Source organism: Chinchilla lanigera, unplaced genomic scaffold (assembly GCF_000276665.1).
Source record: "Chinchilla lanigera isolate Chin_1 unplaced genomic scaffold, ChiLan1.0 scaffold00052, whole genome shotgun sequence".
Taxonomy (NCBI): domain Eukaryota; kingdom Metazoa; phylum Chordata; class Mammalia; order Rodentia; family Chinchillidae; genus Chinchilla; species Chinchilla lanigera.
In genome coordinates, this window is record NW_004955453.1 from 15,101,196 (window position 1) to 15,117,697 (window position 16,502).

The window sequence follows — 16,502 nt, forward strand, 5'->3', positions numbered from 1 at the left end:
GTGGGTTTGGTCCCCAGGTCCAGCCTGAGCTTGTTGAACTTAGGTCTGCAGTTGCCCCACCACCCAGCCAGAAACACTGCTCTTTTGTAAGAGGGAGCACGAATGAGTAACCGGCACCACCCACTGCTCCTCCCCTCCCCAGGGACTCAGAAACCCAGATCTGTTTTCTTCCCACTTAAACGCTCAATAACTTTATTTGCTTATGGCTGGCTCCTCCGTGTGGGAGGGGCAGGAGCTGGCAGCAGTCTGGGCTTCAGGCGCCCTCTGGTGGTCTCAGAAGCAAGGGCCAGAATTGGCCAAACCGAGGACTTCGCAGTCAAAATGCAGTCTAGGGGAGGTGGCAGTGCTCCTCAGGCCTGCATCCCGGACCCAGCTTCCGTGGATGGGGCATGTTGGGAGGAGGCCCTGAATCTCTGGCTCTCATACTCGCCAGTGTTGGACGCCCGCATGTTCTGCCGAGCCTTCATCTGCTTCAAACGGTCCTTGTCCACTTCCCGCTTGGTGAGGATGAACAGGAGGATACCACAGGGGAAGCCGAAGGCCCTAGGGGTGGGAGATGCGCATGGGGTTTGGGCAAGGGCCGGGCTAGAGCCAGAGGAGCTGGGGGGAGTCATTCTATCTCTGTCAATTGTCCAGATGTTGGGACACCTCTTATCTACTAGTTCTCCATGCTGGGAGGGACCCAGGCAAACCAGATCCTGCTATTGTCCTGCTTAAGGACCTGTAACAGCTTAAACTCTTAGGCATGGCCCAAAAGGCCCAGTATAGCCTGTGCATGATTCTCTAGGCAGACCAGCCTCTTTCGTTCTCTGAGTCTGAGCAAAAGTCCATCTACCTAACTTGCTCCCTATCCCCTCCAGACTCTTCTGCACCTCCCTCATTGTTCCTCTTACTAGGGATTATGTCCAGGGTTTTCTGCATGCTAATCATGTCTTCCACTACTGAGCTACATCCTCAACCTCTCTCGTTCTCTCTTTTTTTTTTTTTTTTGAGATAAGGCCATGCTACGTAGCCCAGGCTGGCCTTGAATTCATGATCCTCTTGCCTCAGTCTCCAGAGTGCTGGGATTATGGGCATGCACAACTGTACCTGGCTTTTTCCTCTTCATCTGAGTAACTGTTAGTGGGGGTGGCCTTGGCGTGGCAGAAACAGCACAGAATCAGAAGACCCACTGTGAATTCTACCTGAGTCTCACTTCCCTCCTCTGTGAAATGAAGGTGTAGTATTTGTCTCAGAAAGTCTAAAACATTATTGTACATGGTAAAGTATGCCTCCTTTTCCTTTAATATTGATCAAAAATATTTATTAAGGCCAGAATCAGAGCCAAACATCAATATACAGAACAACTTCTAGCTACCACACAACTGATATAACCTCACAAGATCTCAATTAACTAATTACTAGCACTTGGGCGTCACCCCATGCTCCCAAAAGGGAAGATGATCTGACTCAAATTCGAGTCAAATCAGATCAGTTCACCCAAAAGAAAACTCAGTCTCCCCAATTCCACGTATTTTCTGATCTCCCTTTTCCCACTCCTGAGATTTCATTCCTTGAACCCAGCAATACTGTTTCCACAACCTTGGATTCAGCTCATCACATGAAACTTACAGAAGTTTAAGAGTCCTGCCCACCCCTGGGTGTACCCCTATTGGTGGGAAAAAGGATAGTTAAAACTCACCAGGCTAGTCCCACAGCTTTCATGGGGTTCCGCCCCCTCTTTCTAGGGATGTACTCCAGCTCAGGGGAGAGGGGCTCAGGCTCCTCCTTGCTCTCTGGAGAGCTGTGGCTCTGCAGTGCTCTGGTCCTGTTCTGAGAAGCCTTGTTAGCTGTGGCTCCTGAGAGGATCCCTGTGGATGGAGGTAAGGAAGGTCAGTACGGGGAACGAGAAAGTCAGCAGGACGTGGGTAAGGGCTGGGCAGGAGCAGCTGAAATCTAAGGAAGGGGAGTTACTGCAGTTTGGAGTAACAAGTGCTAGGGAGAATCCATAAGGAAATGGGAAAATCGCCATCGAGGTGGCACCTTTGGATGCCACTTCCACGTCACTGCGGGCTCATCACCCTGGTTCCAGGAGAGCGAGCTTCGCCGTTCTTCGTTTCAGACCACAGGATGGGAAGGACTGCAGAGGGATTCACGCAGGACGTACGAAGGAAATCCAGGGAAGGTTTTAAAACTGCAGAATTTTGGCACGGAAAGGGAGCTTAAAGGTAGACTACTCCATCCCCTCTTGTTATAGAAGAGGAAACTGAAGTACTGAGTGACGAACTGCTTCGCCCAAGGTCAAATTGCTAATTGCCCAGGGCTAGAATCCAAGCCTTCAGAAGCCAAGGGCTTTTCCCTCTGCACTGCGGTGAGTGTGAAACACCGGGAGCGCGGGAGCCTAAAGACTGTCTCAGGGTTCTTATTTGGTACAGGACCAGAAGTGTCGTGTAATCCGAAGGCAGAGGAATGGACTGGGTGACCTCTACAGAGCATCTTTCACCCCCCAGACTCTTAAAGATGCTGAAGAGAGATGTGGGGAGGAACTGGCAGCCCTGACTTCCCGCTATAGCCGTGCAGATGTGATAGACACGGGATCTCCTGCAATTTTGCCCTCCCAGGGGTCCCTCTCCTTACCCCGGAGGACACGGGCATTTCTCGCCCCCCGGCCCTTCAGCGCCGTAGCAGCTACCACCGCCGCCATGTTCAGATCCCGCCCCTCTTCAGCGCGCTCCCCGCCGGGAATTGTAGTTTGCGTAAGGGGCCTCCCCCGCTCCTTCCGTCCCGCCTACAGATTAGAAACTACATCTCCCAGAAGCCTAAGAGATCGGGCCCGGGAGAACTACCCTTCCCAGGAGACCCTGGAGGCGCGCACGCTCGCTTGTTTCCCTCTTGTTAGGGGCGGAGTCACCCTGGGCGGAGTTTGGGCTCTCTCTGCCACGCCTCGGCCCCGTCTCCCAACTCTACCCTGTGATTGGTGCTCTAGCCAGACAACCTCCGTCTCCATTGGTCGAGCGGCCATCGCTCTTCCTGTCGGGGGATCGCCTACGCCTACTTCCTCCCGGGAGGAGGGGCTCCAGTTCCGCGTCGTCGCGCAGCGCTGACTCTGGGAGGCGTTTGGGCCCGGAGAAGTGGATCGGTCGCTTGCGCCGCATGGAGTCCGAATCCGACAGCGGAGCCGCCGCTGACACCCCCCCGCTGGAGACTCTAAGCTTCCATGGTGATGAAGAGATTATCGAGGTGGTAGAACTGGATCCCGGCCCGCCAGACCCTGGTGAGAACAGCCGCTGCCCAGGCCGGGGGACAGGAGGCGCTCACCCCTGGCCTCTGACCCCTGCATCCCCCCCACCCCAACTACACCCCACCGGTCACGCTTGCCGACACCCCCCTCCCTGCCCCCAACCCACCCCCACATTAGTTCACAGGCCCGGCGGGGTGGGGGTTCCCTGACGCCTCCCCTGGCCCTTCCCCTCACACACCCCCTTCCCATCATGCCCTCGGCCCTCCCTTCACACACGGTCGCGGGCCAAGCCCAGGTCTTCAGACTTCGCCTCCCGTCTTCCCCCCAACGCAGCCCCCTCCGCCCTTCGTGTTCCCGTTACACCGCGTTCGTCCGACCCCGCCTCAGCCTCTGGCCACATGACCTACCCAGCTGTGGTCCACTTAGGCTTCTCCCCATCCCTCTTACGTCTCCCAAACCCCACATTTTAACACCTTCCCCAAAGCAGATGATCTGGCCCAGGAGATGGAAGATGTGGACTTCGAGGAAGAGGAAGAAGAAGAAGAGGGCAATGAAGAGGGTTGGGTTCTGGAACCCCAGGAAGGGGTGGTCGGCAGTATGGAGGGCCCCGATGACAGCGAGGTCACCTTTGCATTGCACTCAGGTAGGCCTCTGAGGTGAATGCTTTGACTCAGGCCAGGTGGGCATTTGAGCGCAGCGGGTTTGCCATCTGCAGACCTCATGAGAGATAGGAAAGCTGCTGGCCTTGTCCTGCAAGAGCTCACAGTGTGGTCGAATGGTATTGGAGTCAGTTGAGACACGAGTTCAAATCCTGCGTCTCCTGCTTCCCGCTTTACCACCTTTATAAACCATTTTGGGTTTTTGTCTTTTTTAAAAACACTTGCCTTTGATGAAAGTTAAGGTCAACTGAAGGGAAATTAGAGGTAATTTATAGTTTTTAAAAAAAAGTACTTTTTTGCCCAGGCATGGTGACACATGCCTGTAAGGGCCAGGCTGAGGCAGGAGGACTGAAAGTTTGAGTCTAGCCTAGGCAACTTAGTGAGATGCTGTCTCCAGATAAAATTTAAAAATAGACGGGGAGGGGCTGGGGATTTAGCTCAGCGGCAAAAGCGCCTGCCTGGCAAGTGCAAGGTCATGAGTTCGGTTCCCGGTACCGGAGAAAAACCAAAAAAAAAAAAAAAAAAAGAAAAAAAAAAATAGACGGGGAATGCAGCTCAGTGCAAAGACCCTGGCTTCTGTCTGAGAAAACAAAATCGGAAAAAGTAATTAAGTATACATTTTGAGTATATTCTACGTAGTCTGACCAGAAACTCTGAGTAAGAAGCCAGTAACACATGCTCTCCTTGCTGTGTGGGTCCAGCCTGGTGGCACCCCCCAGTGACAAGGGTAAGCCCTGCACAAGTGCCCACATCTTGTCCGTGGGGGAGGTAGGGGAAGAGAATTGTAAGGGATCTGCCCTGGAGAAGGACTGGGAACTCAGCAGGTTTAGGGAAGGATTTCTCTAATAATCTCATGCTTGAAACTTAGAACTTCCGTGTATCCTTCTGCTTCTAGAGGGAAGACATTGTTGGGGGTGAAAGGGGTGGGCTTCCTGAAGGTCCTGAAAGGACAGAACTCTGGTGGGAGCGCCGTCCCCTCACCCTTGGAATACTTTATCTCTTGGGACAGCATCCGTGTTTTGTGTGAGCCTGGACCCCAAGACCAACACCTTGGCAGTGACGGGCGGTGAAGATGACAAAGCCTTTGTGTGGAGACTCAGTGATGGGGAGCTGCTGTTTGCGTGTGCAGGTGAGTGGGACCTGGCTGGGGGGTTTCGTGTAGTTTTGGAGATTGTAGTAGGTGGCATGCAGTGGTCAAGCATTCTTCTGACAGCCTTTTACTGACCTCTGTTTAGTGCCAGCTCTGGCATGGGCCCCTGGAACACAAAGAATAATCACATAGTCTCTTTAAGCACAGGGGTAGGCACATTCCCCAGGGAGTCAAGGAAAGGGCTGAGAGGTGCTGACACTGGTGTCGGGGTAAGTGGGCAGAGGGAAGGACATGGGGTTTCAGGCGGAGGTGCGGAGGGGACAGGATGAGTGAGGCGTAGGAGGCTGGCTTGCTTGAGTCGGGGCTAGCAGGTTCTCTCTTGGGGAGCTGCAGAGAATTTGGTCACCTATTCTGCTGGGACCCACATGTCTTTTTTTCCTGTGTGAAAGGTCTTGCTGTCACCATTGGGACCTTCTAAGGGTCCAGGTACCTGGTGCATGTGTCCCCGGCACTAGGTAGCTTATTGTTTTCTTCTCTGCCCACTTTTCTTTGCAGGCCATAAAGACTCTGTGACTTGTGCTGGTTTTAGTCATGATTCCACCCTGGTGGCCACAGGGGACATGAGTGGTCTCTTGAAAGTGTGGCAGGTAGACACCAAGGAGGAAGTCTGGTCCTTCGAAGCAGGAGACCTGGAGGTGAGATCCTTAGAGTGGGATTCAACTCTGTGGGACCTTGGGTAGTGGTGAGAGCTTCAGGGGGCCAGTCCCACCTCCACTGCACCAGTGTACCCCAAGGTACAGCAGCAGTGTGTGTACCTGGAAAGTTCCAGCTGTAAAGTTCCCCCTGACCCCAGGGACAGGGAAACCTTTGGAGGGGTTACGGAGAGGCTGCCAGGTGATGACAGGCCTCTGTGTTGACCCTTCCTTTCTGCCCAGTGGATGGAGTGGCACCCTCGGGCACCTGTCCTACTGGCGGGCACAGCCGATGGCAACACCTGGATGTGGAAGGTCCCAAATGGTGACTGCAAGACCTTCCAGGGCCCCAATTGCCCTGCTACCTGTGGCCGTGTCCTCCCTGACGGTGAGAGCAGCTGTTGAGTGTCCCTTACTGGGTGCAGAGGTGGACCAGGGTTATGTACCTCCCTGAGCACCTCCTGGGCAGACTTGGCCTGCTTTGGGACGCAAGGCCAGCAGCTGTGAACTGGGTTTTCCCTGCGGTTCCTGGGGCAGTGTCTGTTCCCTTACTGTCCTCTCCCCTCCCCCAGTACCCTTGCTGGGTGTCTGATGTGCCCTGTGTGTTCTCTTCACTGCTATTTCTGGCCCTTTAGGGAAGAGAGCTGTGGTAGGCTATGAAGATGGCACCATCAGGATTTGGGACCTGAAGCAGGGAAACCCCATCCACGTACTGAAAGGTATCAGAGGCGGGAATTTGTGGAAGAGGTCAGTGAGCCTGGGGTAGGACTCAGTCCTGATATATTCCACTGCTCCATCCCAGGGACCGAGGGTCACCAAGGCCCTCTGACTTGTGTCGCTACCAATCAGGATGGCAGCCTCATCCTTACTGGCTCTGTGGACTGCCAGGCCAAGCTGGTCAGTGCTACCACCGGCAAGGTGAGTGGACCCAGAGTCCATGGGGGCCTCTGCTTTTCCAAATCTTCTTGCCTTTTTTTTTCCACTCCTGTTGCATTTCCTTTCTGCTGGACTCTTGAGAGTCCGGCCTCGTCTCACCATCTCCTCTTGCTGACAGGTGGTAGGTGTTTTTAGACCAGAGACCGTGGCCTCCCAGCCCAACCTGGGAGAAGGGGAGGAGAGTGAGTCCAACTCAGTGGAGTCCTTGGGCTTTTGCAGTGTGTGAGTGTGAGCGGGCCTGGGCCTGGGGACCAGAGGGACTGGGGAGAGGGAGGCTTGCGGGAGGCCCTGGGCTGGGGGACCAGAAGGGAGGGCGGGCACGCACGTCCAGGGTCTCAGGAGCTGTCTTGGTGCTCCCCGCTGTTCAGGATGCCTCTGGCGGCTGTTGGCTACCTAGATGGAACCTTGGCCATCTATGACCTGTCTACGCAGACCCTCAGGCACCAGTGTCAGCACCAGGTAGGGGCCGTGCTCATGGCCGTAAGGAAGCCTTGGCCTTGGGAACCATCTGCCTCAGACCTGCTCCTGCTTGGTCCTTCCTGTGACCCTCTCTCTGTCCCTCCCTGAGTGTTGGGAGCAGATGTCTGTCCTCACCCACCCCTGACCTCTGCCCTGCCTCTGTTATACCCCGGGCAGTCGGGCATCGTGCAGCTGCTGTGGGAGGCCGGCACCGCCGTGGTTTACACCTGCAGCCTGGATGGCGTCGTGCGCCTCTGGGACGCCCGGACTGGCCGCCTGCTCACTGACTACCGGGGCCACACCGCTGAGATCCTGGACTTTGCCCTCAGCAAGTAAGTGAAGTGGGTAGAGCTGGGATCTGTGAATTTGGAAAGTGGAGTAGCAGGGGGCCTCTGGGGGGCTGGGGGTGGGAGGTTCTCAGGCAGGTGGACCCAAGACCTGGTTTTAGTCTGTGAGGCAGGTGTGCTGGAAAGCCGGAGGGTTCACAGCCCAGGGGGTCATCACTTCTGAGCCAGCCCCATCCCCGCGGTTGACACTGGCCTCCTGGGTCTCACATCTCAGCCATGGGGTGGGAGGTGGAGACTGCTTCTCTCATCCCCTCAGCTCCGTTGCTGCCACTCCGTTACCCAACAGAGTTTCCTCCTCCTGTGGTACCCTTGCTGGTTGCCCAGAAGCGGCCACGGTGCTTGGCAGTGGGGACTTGCGGTGGTGGGCTTGGGTCTGGGCCCCAGGCTCCTTACCCACTTCATCCCCTGCGTTCTGTCCACAGAGATGCCTCTCTGGTGGTGACCACCTCAGGTGACCACAAAGCGAAAGTATTTTGCGTCCAGAGACCCGACCGTTAAGGACTGCAGCCTCTGGCCTGGTGTCTGGTGTTGAGGGGATAAAGGGAGAATCCCGTCCCCCACCACCAGCAGAGGTGCAGGGTACAGAGGAAAGGAGGGGAGGGGACTTGGACTACTTTCCCACCCCTCAGCTGACTTGCCCCTCTGTCCTTTTCTCCTTGTTAGACCCACCCACGGGCGCTCCCTTCCCCTCGCCCAGCCCTGAGGCACTTCGAGGGAGGGTGATTCTTCTCTTTCACTTGCTGGTGTGAGCCATGGGGTAAATATTTGTATGTGGGGAGTAGGTCTTTGAGGTTCCCGTTCTTTCCCTTCCCAAGTCTCTGGGGATGGAAAGGAGGAAGAGATACTAGTTACAGATTTTAAAAATGTAAATAAAATATACTTCCCAGAGGCAGTGTCTGTGTGGATTTTGTGGTGACTGGACAGAGGAGGAACTAGCAAAGGCCACGTGGGGGTGAGGCTGGAGGTCAAGGTTTGTGAGCCCACCCTCCTCCGTTGCTTGCTTGTTTGGAGGTGGAATCTCCTTCTCTCCACAGGAGAGAGCAGCTGTCTTTAGGTTCTCTCTGGGGCTCTTCCACCTGCTTTCCTTTTGGAGATATCAATAGAGATAACCCTTAAAAACCCAGAGAAGTTTTATTCCACCTGGGTGGGGTTTAATAGGGGCAGAGTCTCTGCCCCGAGAGGTGGGGACCTGGGAAAGGCATGGCCGAGATGGGTGGATGCTTCTAGGACTCAGCAGCGGCCCCACTGCTAGTTTAAGTCCAGGTCCACGCTGCTTTGGCTGCTCGTGTGGTAGGCAGTGCTGGGGCCCGGACTGTCCCTTGAGGCTCTTCCCCGAAGCACCCGAAGCCACCTTTGGGCGGCCGCTCTCCAGGGGGCTGTATAACGCTGGTCACCTAGACCCATGGCCATGGGCACGGCTGCTGCGCTGGCACTGCCCAGTGAGATGAAGGACAACAGAGTTCCAGACCCCAGGGGTGGGCGCCTCTCATAGGCCTGGACTGACAGGAGTAAGGTGGCCACGTAGGGCCCCCAGCACAGCCCGAAGAGCAGTGTGGCCCCGGCCTGGGCCCTGGCCTGCCTCCAAGTGAGGGTCCGGGCCAGAGCGGAGGGCGTGTCGCGGCACACTGCCCGCTCGAGCCGGCGGATGTCTTGCAGCTGGCGGTGGGCAGTGGCTAGCACTCGGATGGAGAGTAGGGCAGCAGCTCCCACGGCAGGCAGCAGGAGCCCGTAGACTTCGAGGTAGAGATAGGGGGCCGGGAAGACAGTCTGGGAGCTGCAGTTGGCACCAGGGCTCCAGCAGTTCCAACCTAGTGCAGGCAGGCTGGCAAAGAGCAGGGGGGCCGCCCAGGTGAGGAGCAGGGCCAGCCACATGCTCCCGCGGGGCCGCAGCGGCCACAGCACTGCCACGTAGCGCTCCCCGTGCACCAGCAGCAGGTTGGCGAGCAGAGAGAGGAAGGTGAAGTTGGGGGTCAAGTAGAGGAGGAGGCAGGACCAGTAGCCCCTGCGTTTCTGGCTCCACAGCCCTGGCAGCATGGGCAGTGCCAGCCCTGTGAGCAGTCCAGCCAGCAGCAGGCTCAGGAAGAAGCAGCCAGCAGGTGGGCTGCGCAGGTGGCGGTCCCAGGCGATGCCCAGGCCCAGGACCAGGTTGGCGGCGACAATGAGGCTGGCCAGGGCCAGGGAGAGCCCCAGGGCCCCTGTGGGCATGGGGCCAGGCGCTTCCCCGGTGCTGTTGGGTGTCATCGTGGGCCTTGGGATGGGAGAGCATGGGAGTGGCAGCTGGCATGCCTGGATGGAGGAAGATGGCCACTTAGGATGGGGCTGCGCATGAATCAGAGGTGGCAGACCTGCAGATTGGGCCACAGCCTGTGTGCCAACACATACTTATTCCATTAGTTACCAATTAAAATTCCTATTTTTGGTTTCTTTTGGAAAAGCAGGTCTGGGAACACAGATGCCCTGTATGGGAGCTGAGCGGTGGCTCCCTTCAGACAGTTCACCACAGTCTGCAGCAGGCAGCAGCTCCGTTGTGTCATCTGCTGGCCTCTGGGCAGCTGTGCTTATGCCTCTGTTTAGACTGAAAGGCGGACCCACCCGAGGCATTCCGTCCTCCCTGTCCCATCCACCAGACTCTAAATGAGCCAAGGAGAGGGTGGTGTTTGGCTGGTGTTGCGTGGTCTCCCAGCCAGCATCACACAAGAGGCTCCTGTGGGCCAAATCTGGGGCACAAGTGGGGTGTGCACCCTGCCCCTCTCGGTGCCCTCCACAGCCTGTCACAGCTCAGTGAGCAGCCTCTGGGTAGGACTTCCAGCCCATAAACTTGACTCGTCCGTTCCACACTAGCAACAGGCCCTTCCTGGGAGCTGGAGGGAAGGGGTGGTGGTGGGTTGCTCAGCAGGGATGTGGGGATTCCAGCAGCCAGAAGAGGACCCCCAAGCCTCCAGGAGCCGGAGGCAGGACCAGAGGACAGGGACGAGCTGGTGGGCAGGGTCCGGCCTCCCTGCGGCTCTGATGCATCTACTCTGTTTCTGATCTGTCCCAGCCCTTTCTCCACTTGGCTCCCTGCTCTCAGTCGCATGGCCACATGCCGGGGCAAGGGGAGGGGTCCTGGTCCTGTGGGAGCTCCTGCCTCTGTCAACAGGGGAGCAGCTGCAGTTGCTAGGATCAGAGTCAATAAGGAAGGGATTCCTCCCTCCTCTTCCCTACCCTCCATTTCCCCGGGGTTGGGATCAGAGGATCCGCCACAGGGCCACCTTGAGCAGAGGGAGATGCTCCCTTCCCTCCCAGCTCCCCCTAGAGCCTGGGGCCCCATTGTGCCCCTTTCCCCTCCCCTCAGCCAGTTCCCTCTTCCTCAGTCTCCTCCCTGCCCACGACCCAGGACATCTTTCCTTCTCTAGTGGCCCCCCAGTTTCTGTTCCCCTTCCTCCCTGCACCATGAACTTTATTAAACCTCATGAGACTTTGTGTTACCCCAAACTTGGCCTGAGATGGACTCCCAGGCCTTCCCTCGAGAGAGCCCTGGGCTCCCCCAGCATCAAGGAAAGGATCAGCTCCCACATGCGATGTCCCAGTGAGGTGCGGGCTGTTTCACGAGTACACCCTGGAGGGTCTGGTGGCTTGGACCAGTGCAGTGGTCTCTTTAGGATCTGGCTGGGGAGGTGCAGGGCCAGGGGTAGCTACTTACATGGCTGTGGTAGACAGGTGTCCCTCGCCACCCTGAGTGTCGGGATTGCAGCCTCCAGCCTTGTAGGGCTTCAGATCATGTCTGGTGTCCCAGCCAGTGAGTGCCTCAACAGGACAGCAGGGCCCCGGCTTGCCTGCCCAGCTCTGTCCCAGCCTGGGTTCCGGGAGGGACAGAGCAGCTGGGATCAGCCTTGGCCCCGCCTCCAGAGGGTGGGGCTTGTCACATCTGTGAGCTGCAGCCACTGAGAGGCCACTCCTCCTGGCCCCCACTGCCGCCTCCCTGTCCTGTACTAGTGACCCCTCTTCAGCCATCAGCAACACCATGCCACCTAGGTAGTGCTTTCCTTCCCTAGGTGGCAGCCTCCCCAGCTAGGAGCACTCTCGTCTGCTGTCACTGCCCAGCTAATCTGGGAAATGCATTCCAGTTAATGAATAATAATGATCGACTGCGCCTCCCCACCTCCTGCCTCAGCTAATACATCTCCATTTTATGAACCTTTTAAACTCAGCGTGGCCAGGACCGCACGACCAGCTTGGTGTTCCTGCCAGTGAACCAAACGATGGTGTGTGCGTGTTTGAGATGTTGGCAGTGATTGGGTGTCTGGGGCTCAAGAATCTCCACTCTCCCCCTCCACCTCCTGATGGGCATTTCAGCTTTTAAAGCCAGTCTTGCCTTTCAGAATCTGGGGTTGTCTGGCATTTTTCTCAATTATTTTCTGAGTCAAGCTCTGGGCTATGTATGCGGTACAAATACAAATGGCTCTGACGATGTCACTGTAGGCAAGCGGCTGCTGGGTCTGTTTTCCCCCTTGGGAGTGTTGTGGGGACTGTCATGGAGTAATACAGGTGACCACGTACACCCCAGTGCTTGACACTCGATGCAGGGGTCATCTCAACAAATGACTCCTTTCTTCCCTCCTCCGTGATGATTAAGAAGCACGAGCCGGTGTGGGAATGAGAGCTGCAATCCTTAGTGCAATCTTTATTTTTCACAGCTGTGTGAATGGAAACTTCTAAACTTCGCTTGCCTTAGTTTCCTCACCTCCAAGCGGGGCTCTATTGTACTCAGCTCTTGTGTGACTGACATTCGTGGAATGGATTGGCACTTGGCACACAGGCACTGAGCGTCAGCTGTTGTTACTGTCACTAACACCGTGAAGATTTCTGTCCTCTATACCTGTCCCCTCTGCAAGAACTCCGGGGAGAAAGGTACATAGGGAGCCTATGAAAAGCAAGGTGATAATACTTTGCCACTGGGAAACCCAGGAAACTAAGGACAGGGAGAGAGATCAGCAAGTTCAAGGCACAGAAACCAAGAGGTGTGGTGGTTGGGGTTTCCACCTTGTGTCAAGAATAACTTTGGGGTGAGGGGAACAGGAAGCCAGACACACTCAAGGCTGAAATAGAAAGGAACAGGCTAAAACCACAGTAAGAAAGCTGGTGGTGAGACATGAGGAACGATCTTGCCACTGAAGAGCAAAGGGACATCTGTGTTAGGGGAGACCCAGGCCCCAAGGGCAGGTAGCTTGAGTGGCTCTGCCAGCCCTGAACAGCTGTCTGGGGTCCTGAAGAGGAGGGTCTTTGGTTGGGACAGAAAGGGGAAAGAGGAGAGTGGCCAGCCTCAAACTCAATGGCACTAGGCCCTTAGACCCGGGCCATCTAGCCTGTCTGGGGAGGAGTCAGGGGCTCTGAGACAGGTGTGGTGTCTCAGATTACCCATGTAATCCTAGCTACTCAGGAGGCTAAGGCAGGATTACAAGTTCAAGGCCAGCCTGGGCAACTTGGCGACACCTTGGCTCAAAATAACCAAAAAAGGGTGGGGATACATGTACCTCAGCGACAGAGCTCTGTGTTCAGTCTTAAGTACTGCCAAAACAAAAACAAACAAAGAAGTCAGAGGCTCTGGGAAAGTTCAACTTGGGGTCTTGACAGAAGTGGGTGCAGGACCCCTCGGATACGGCTGCCAGGAATAAACAGACTGCCTTCTGTTCCCAGCCCTGGTCTCCTCCCCAAGGGATGCAGGATGTCTGTGTTTCCTCGCTGCTGTCTAAACAGCAATGTGTGTGGCATCGGCATGACACGCCAAGGCGGAGGACTGGGTGGGTGGGAGGCAGGGAGCCTGGGTTCTATCCCTGCTCAGCCCTGCTTCCTGTCTGCATTTGCCCTTCGCCCGGAGTGCTCCGGTGCAAATTCCCAGACACTATCTGGCTGCCTGTGTCTTGGCCCTGTGCTCTCTTTTGATGTAGAGCATGTGTTGCGGTGACCAATATATTCAGACTCTGGCCCTTTGCCAACTGCCATTTCTGTGGGTGTCTGAGCTTCTCTGCTGGCCCCCAAAGTCTGGTACTAGGTGGGTGAGCATCACTCACTCTCCACCAATGTAGGAGGCAGTGGGGCGGGGCTTCCTGGACCCTGGATGGCTTCCCTGGCTACTGGCTCTTCTTTTCACCAGGCAAAAGCAGATGAGTCCCTTAGATCTACGACCCAGAGACTGGTCAGGATCCTGGCTTCAGAAAGCCCTCAAGCAGAAGAGACTGTCTTTGTTAGGTCCAAATGGCCAGACTGGACTGAGGGTGGTAGTTCGGTGGTAGTGCACTCCTAGCCCATGAGGCCTTAGGTTTGATTTCCAGCATGGCCCAGAAAAGGGGGTAACATGGCCCACATCTAGGCTAGCTGTCTGGGTCAGATTCTGGTTCTAAGAGCCACAGAAAGTTTTTGGTAATCCCCAGATAGGGGCAGCACTGCCTGAACTAAAATTCGCCACGAGGTGACCCAGCTAGAGTACATGGAGGCAGGTGCTGGGTCAAGGGTACAATAAAGATGCGTGCTTGATCGAAGGCGATAGAATGCCAACTGCCATGTTATCAGCTTCTCCAAGCAGCTGGGCTGTTTCCTTTCCTGGGATTCACTCCCTTTCACTTCCTGTTGTAATCTCATTTCCTTTCCAGCCAAGATCTTTGTTCGTAGCTTGGCCAGGTCCTACTTCACCCAGATATGGAGATTCCCAACCTCTGTGCTAGCTCCTTGCCTGTCCTCTGTAATAAGGGCCAGTGAAGCAGCGAAAGTCCAACTGTCCTGGGGAAGGCCTGGAAAACCCAAGACAGAATGAGGCCTGCCTTATGATGGACTTCACTCCTCCATTAGTCTAGCCACTTCTGAGCCCCTTCAGCGTCTAAAGAGAACTAAGGTTTATTCAATGGCACCAGAAGTTACAATGATAGGACTGCAGGGTACAGCTCAGTGGTAAAACACTTGCATAAGAGGCCTAAGATGTGACAAGGATTTAGTTGTGTTTTTCCCCTGTAAAAAGCGTGTGGGGTATGTGGCATTGGTCCAATTAAACGTGAGGCTATTTGGGGCTCAGTTTAGGAAATTTTCTGCCACAGATCTCTTAGGTTGCAGAACTTGGACCCAAATTGAAGCTTCTCCAAAACCTTGCTACATGCTTGCATGGCTCCAATGTAAAGCCATCTGAGCTCCCAGGTGTGGCCCTCCAGGTGAGTGATCCAGTTAGCAGCTAGCCCACTTTCAGCCTGGGCCCCTGGTGTGCCAGGCTTCATCGTGAGATGTCCCTCCTCCCACAGTCCTAGGGGACTTCACTTGTGCTGACAGAAAGTAAGGGTCTCCAGATGAGGTGCAGGACACAAGTGTCCTGGAAACAGCTTAAGAGAAAGGAAGTGGGCATGGCGATGCACACCTGTAATCCCAGCCCTTGGGAAGCTGAGGCAAGAGGATCATTGTGAGTCCAGCCTGGGCTATGTACAAATTCAAGACTAGCTTAAACTACATAGCAAGACCCTGTCTCAAAAAACAACCAGGAAAGGATGCACCTCAATAAGGGTTTATATCACTGTATTTTTGAAGTGGAAGGGAACAGGGTCTCACTATGTAGTTCAGGCTGGTCTTGAACTCCCTTTGATCCTCCTGCCTCAGCCTCCCAAGTGCTGGGTGTGCACCATCATGCCTGGCTTCAGCATGGGTTTTCAACACTGACAAAGTATCTTTTGGGAAAAGGAATGGGGAATAGGAATGAGGAATAGAACATCTCCTGAGACAGGAGGGGTCCTGAATAGGTTGCCAACAAGCCACCTCTCAAAGGAAGTTTTACAGAGTAAAATCGTGAGGCAGGTACAATGTGGGTCAAAAATTATGATTAATCAATAAGGTTGCAAGTGTAGTCACTTAGGTAACACTGACCCATGGCAGAAAGGGCACATGGGTGACATCCTTAATCTTGGGTGATGATCTACAGTCTTAGTCTTGACAAAGCCATCTTGAAATCAGATTGTTCCTTAGAATTTCCCACTCTAAAAATATTTACTGGCTTTTCTCTTAACTTCTTATTTTCTAAACAACCTGGCTTTGCCACTTACAATACTTTCCAGAACTGACTCCCACGACTGGAAGGAGAGCACAGCGAGCTCTAAATTATCAAAGAGTAATGTTCTGAGGTTGCATGGATGGAAAAACTGTTGCTAGTCAAAATTACCCTTGACAGGCTGAGGCAGGAGGATCACCCACAGTTTGAGGCCAGCCTGAACTACATAAGCAAGTTCAAGGCCAGCCTGAACTACATGGTGAGACCCTGTCACAAACAAACAAATAAGGAAAAAATTACTCGTAAAACCTCCTTAAATAACTGACGGGGTCCAGAATACATGTCACTATCTCTCAATATACTCATTTATGTTCAGCCTGGTTGTCCACTTGCTTGACTGGCTCAGAAGAAAGCAGTTCACCAATGCCAAGCTGGTGTATGTAGCTAAAGTACACTCCAAATCAATACTGAACAGGCAGGATTGACTCAGCCCATGCTGCTGGATTTTGTTCCGGTGCTGGGGATTGAACTCAAGGTCTCACGCATGCTCCCCCAGTGCTCTGCCACACAGCTTCACCCCTGGCCCTATACAATTTCATTTAAAAAATTGCTGCTGTCAAAGCTGCACATGTGAAAAAATGCATAAAGTACATAAAACAGACACATTATGTAAAACTGGTGAAATGAGAAGAGGGTAGACAGCCCATACCAATGTCACCTTCCTGGTTGTAATTCTATAATCCATTCAAGGTGGCACTGGGGATGTTAGATGAAACGTATAAGGGATTTTCAGTTACTTTTTCTGACAACACATGTGAACCTAGTTATCTCAAAATAAAAAATTTGGAAAATAAAAATCACCCTACCCAGAATGGAAAAAAAAGGAAAGCCGGAAGGCAGAAATTATTAGGCTAGCCCTCAGACCATTTCAGATGCCCCCACATTCTCTGGGTAATTCCTTAGTATGTTTTTAGAATTAATTTCATTTTAGTGATTATGCCCTGCTAGGAGACAGTATACCATTTGTGAGGCAGGCACCTCCTAAGGGCAGCTCTGTAGAGGGTCAATCTTTTGAGAGCTATGTGAGGAGGGAACTATGG

The 16,502-nt window shown here is 54.4% G+C and overlaps 3 protein-coding genes across 5 annotated transcripts in view; 1 reads left to right on the top strand and 2 right to left on the bottom strand.

Annotated features, from left to right (window-relative positions):
- The window catches only part of Pnkd (paroxysmal nonkinesigenic dyskinesia), a 73,649-nt gene extending 70,760 nt beyond the window's left edge, over window positions 1–2,889 (bottom strand). Inside the window, exons 1-3 of one of the 2 annotated variants that reach the window (XM_005395656.2) lie at window positions 2,617–2,876; window positions 1,682–1,850; window positions 164–543 (exon numbers count right to left, since the gene is read on the bottom strand). In XM_005395656.2, coding sequence (XP_005395713.1) covers window positions 351–543; window positions 1,682–1,850; window positions 2,617–2,683 — 429 coding nt within the window. In that variant the 5' untranslated portion in view covers window positions 2,684–2,876 and the 3' untranslated portion in view covers window positions 164–350. Of the gene's footprint in view, window positions 1–163; window positions 544–1,681; window positions 1,851–2,616 lie in introns of those variants that run through there. The other variant, XM_005395654.2, reaches the window with a different exon arrangement.
- Window positions 2,890–3,033: 144 nt separating this feature from the next.
- On the top strand, window positions 3,034–8,292 carry Aamp (angio-associated, migratory cell protein). 2 transcript variants are annotated; one of them, XM_005395659.2, is made up of 11 exons: window positions 3,034–3,253; window positions 3,705–3,863; window positions 4,889–5,008; window positions 5,525–5,664; window positions 5,905–6,049; window positions 6,297–6,380; window positions 6,464–6,579; window positions 6,716–6,819; window positions 6,966–7,056; window positions 7,234–7,388; window positions 7,826–8,292. In XM_005395659.2, the coding sequence occupies exons 1-11, from the start codon at window positions 3,133–3,135 to the stop codon at window positions 7,899–7,901; spliced, it is 1,311 nt and encodes a 436-aa protein (XP_005395716.1). In that variant the 5' UTR covers window positions 3,034–3,132; the 3' UTR covers window positions 7,902–8,292. The 2 variants fall into 2 exon arrangements, with proteins under 2 accessions (XP_005395716.1, XP_005395717.1); XM_005395660.2 differs by having other exon boundaries at window positions 3,708–3,863.
- A 223-nt stretch (window positions 8,293–8,515) lies between these two features.
- On the bottom strand, window positions 8,516–11,243 carry Gpbar1 (G protein-coupled bile acid receptor 1). The gene is made up of 2 exons (XM_005395661.2): window positions 11,086–11,243; window positions 8,516–9,689 (listed from the first exon to the last, which is right to left on the bottom strand). Exon 2 carries the CDS (start codon window positions 9,642–9,644, stop codon window positions 8,652–8,654), a length of 993 nt encoding a protein of 330 aa, XP_005395718.1. The 5' UTR covers window positions 9,645–9,689; window positions 11,086–11,243; the 3' UTR covers window positions 8,516–8,651.
- Window positions 11,244–16,502: the final 5,259 nt, after the last annotated feature.

Bases quoted from the DNA above. Each gene is read 5' to 3' on its own strand.
- Aamp (XM_005395659.2), top strand. From the start codon at position 3,133: ATGGAGTCCGAATCCGACAGCGGAGCCGCCGCTGACACCCCCCCGCTG. The intron at 3,864-4,888 runs GTAGGCCTCTGA...CTCTTGGGACAG, and splicing joins CACCTTTGCATTGCACTCAG to CATCCGTGTTTTGTGTGAGC. The intron at 7,389-7,825 runs GTAAGTGAAGTG...TTCTGTCCACAG, and splicing joins CTGGACTTTGCCCTCAGCAA to AGATGCCTCTCTGGTGGTGA.
- Gpbar1 (XM_005395661.2), bottom strand. From the start codon at position 9,644: ATGACACCCAACAGCACCGGGGAAGCGCCTGGCCCCATGCCCACAGGG.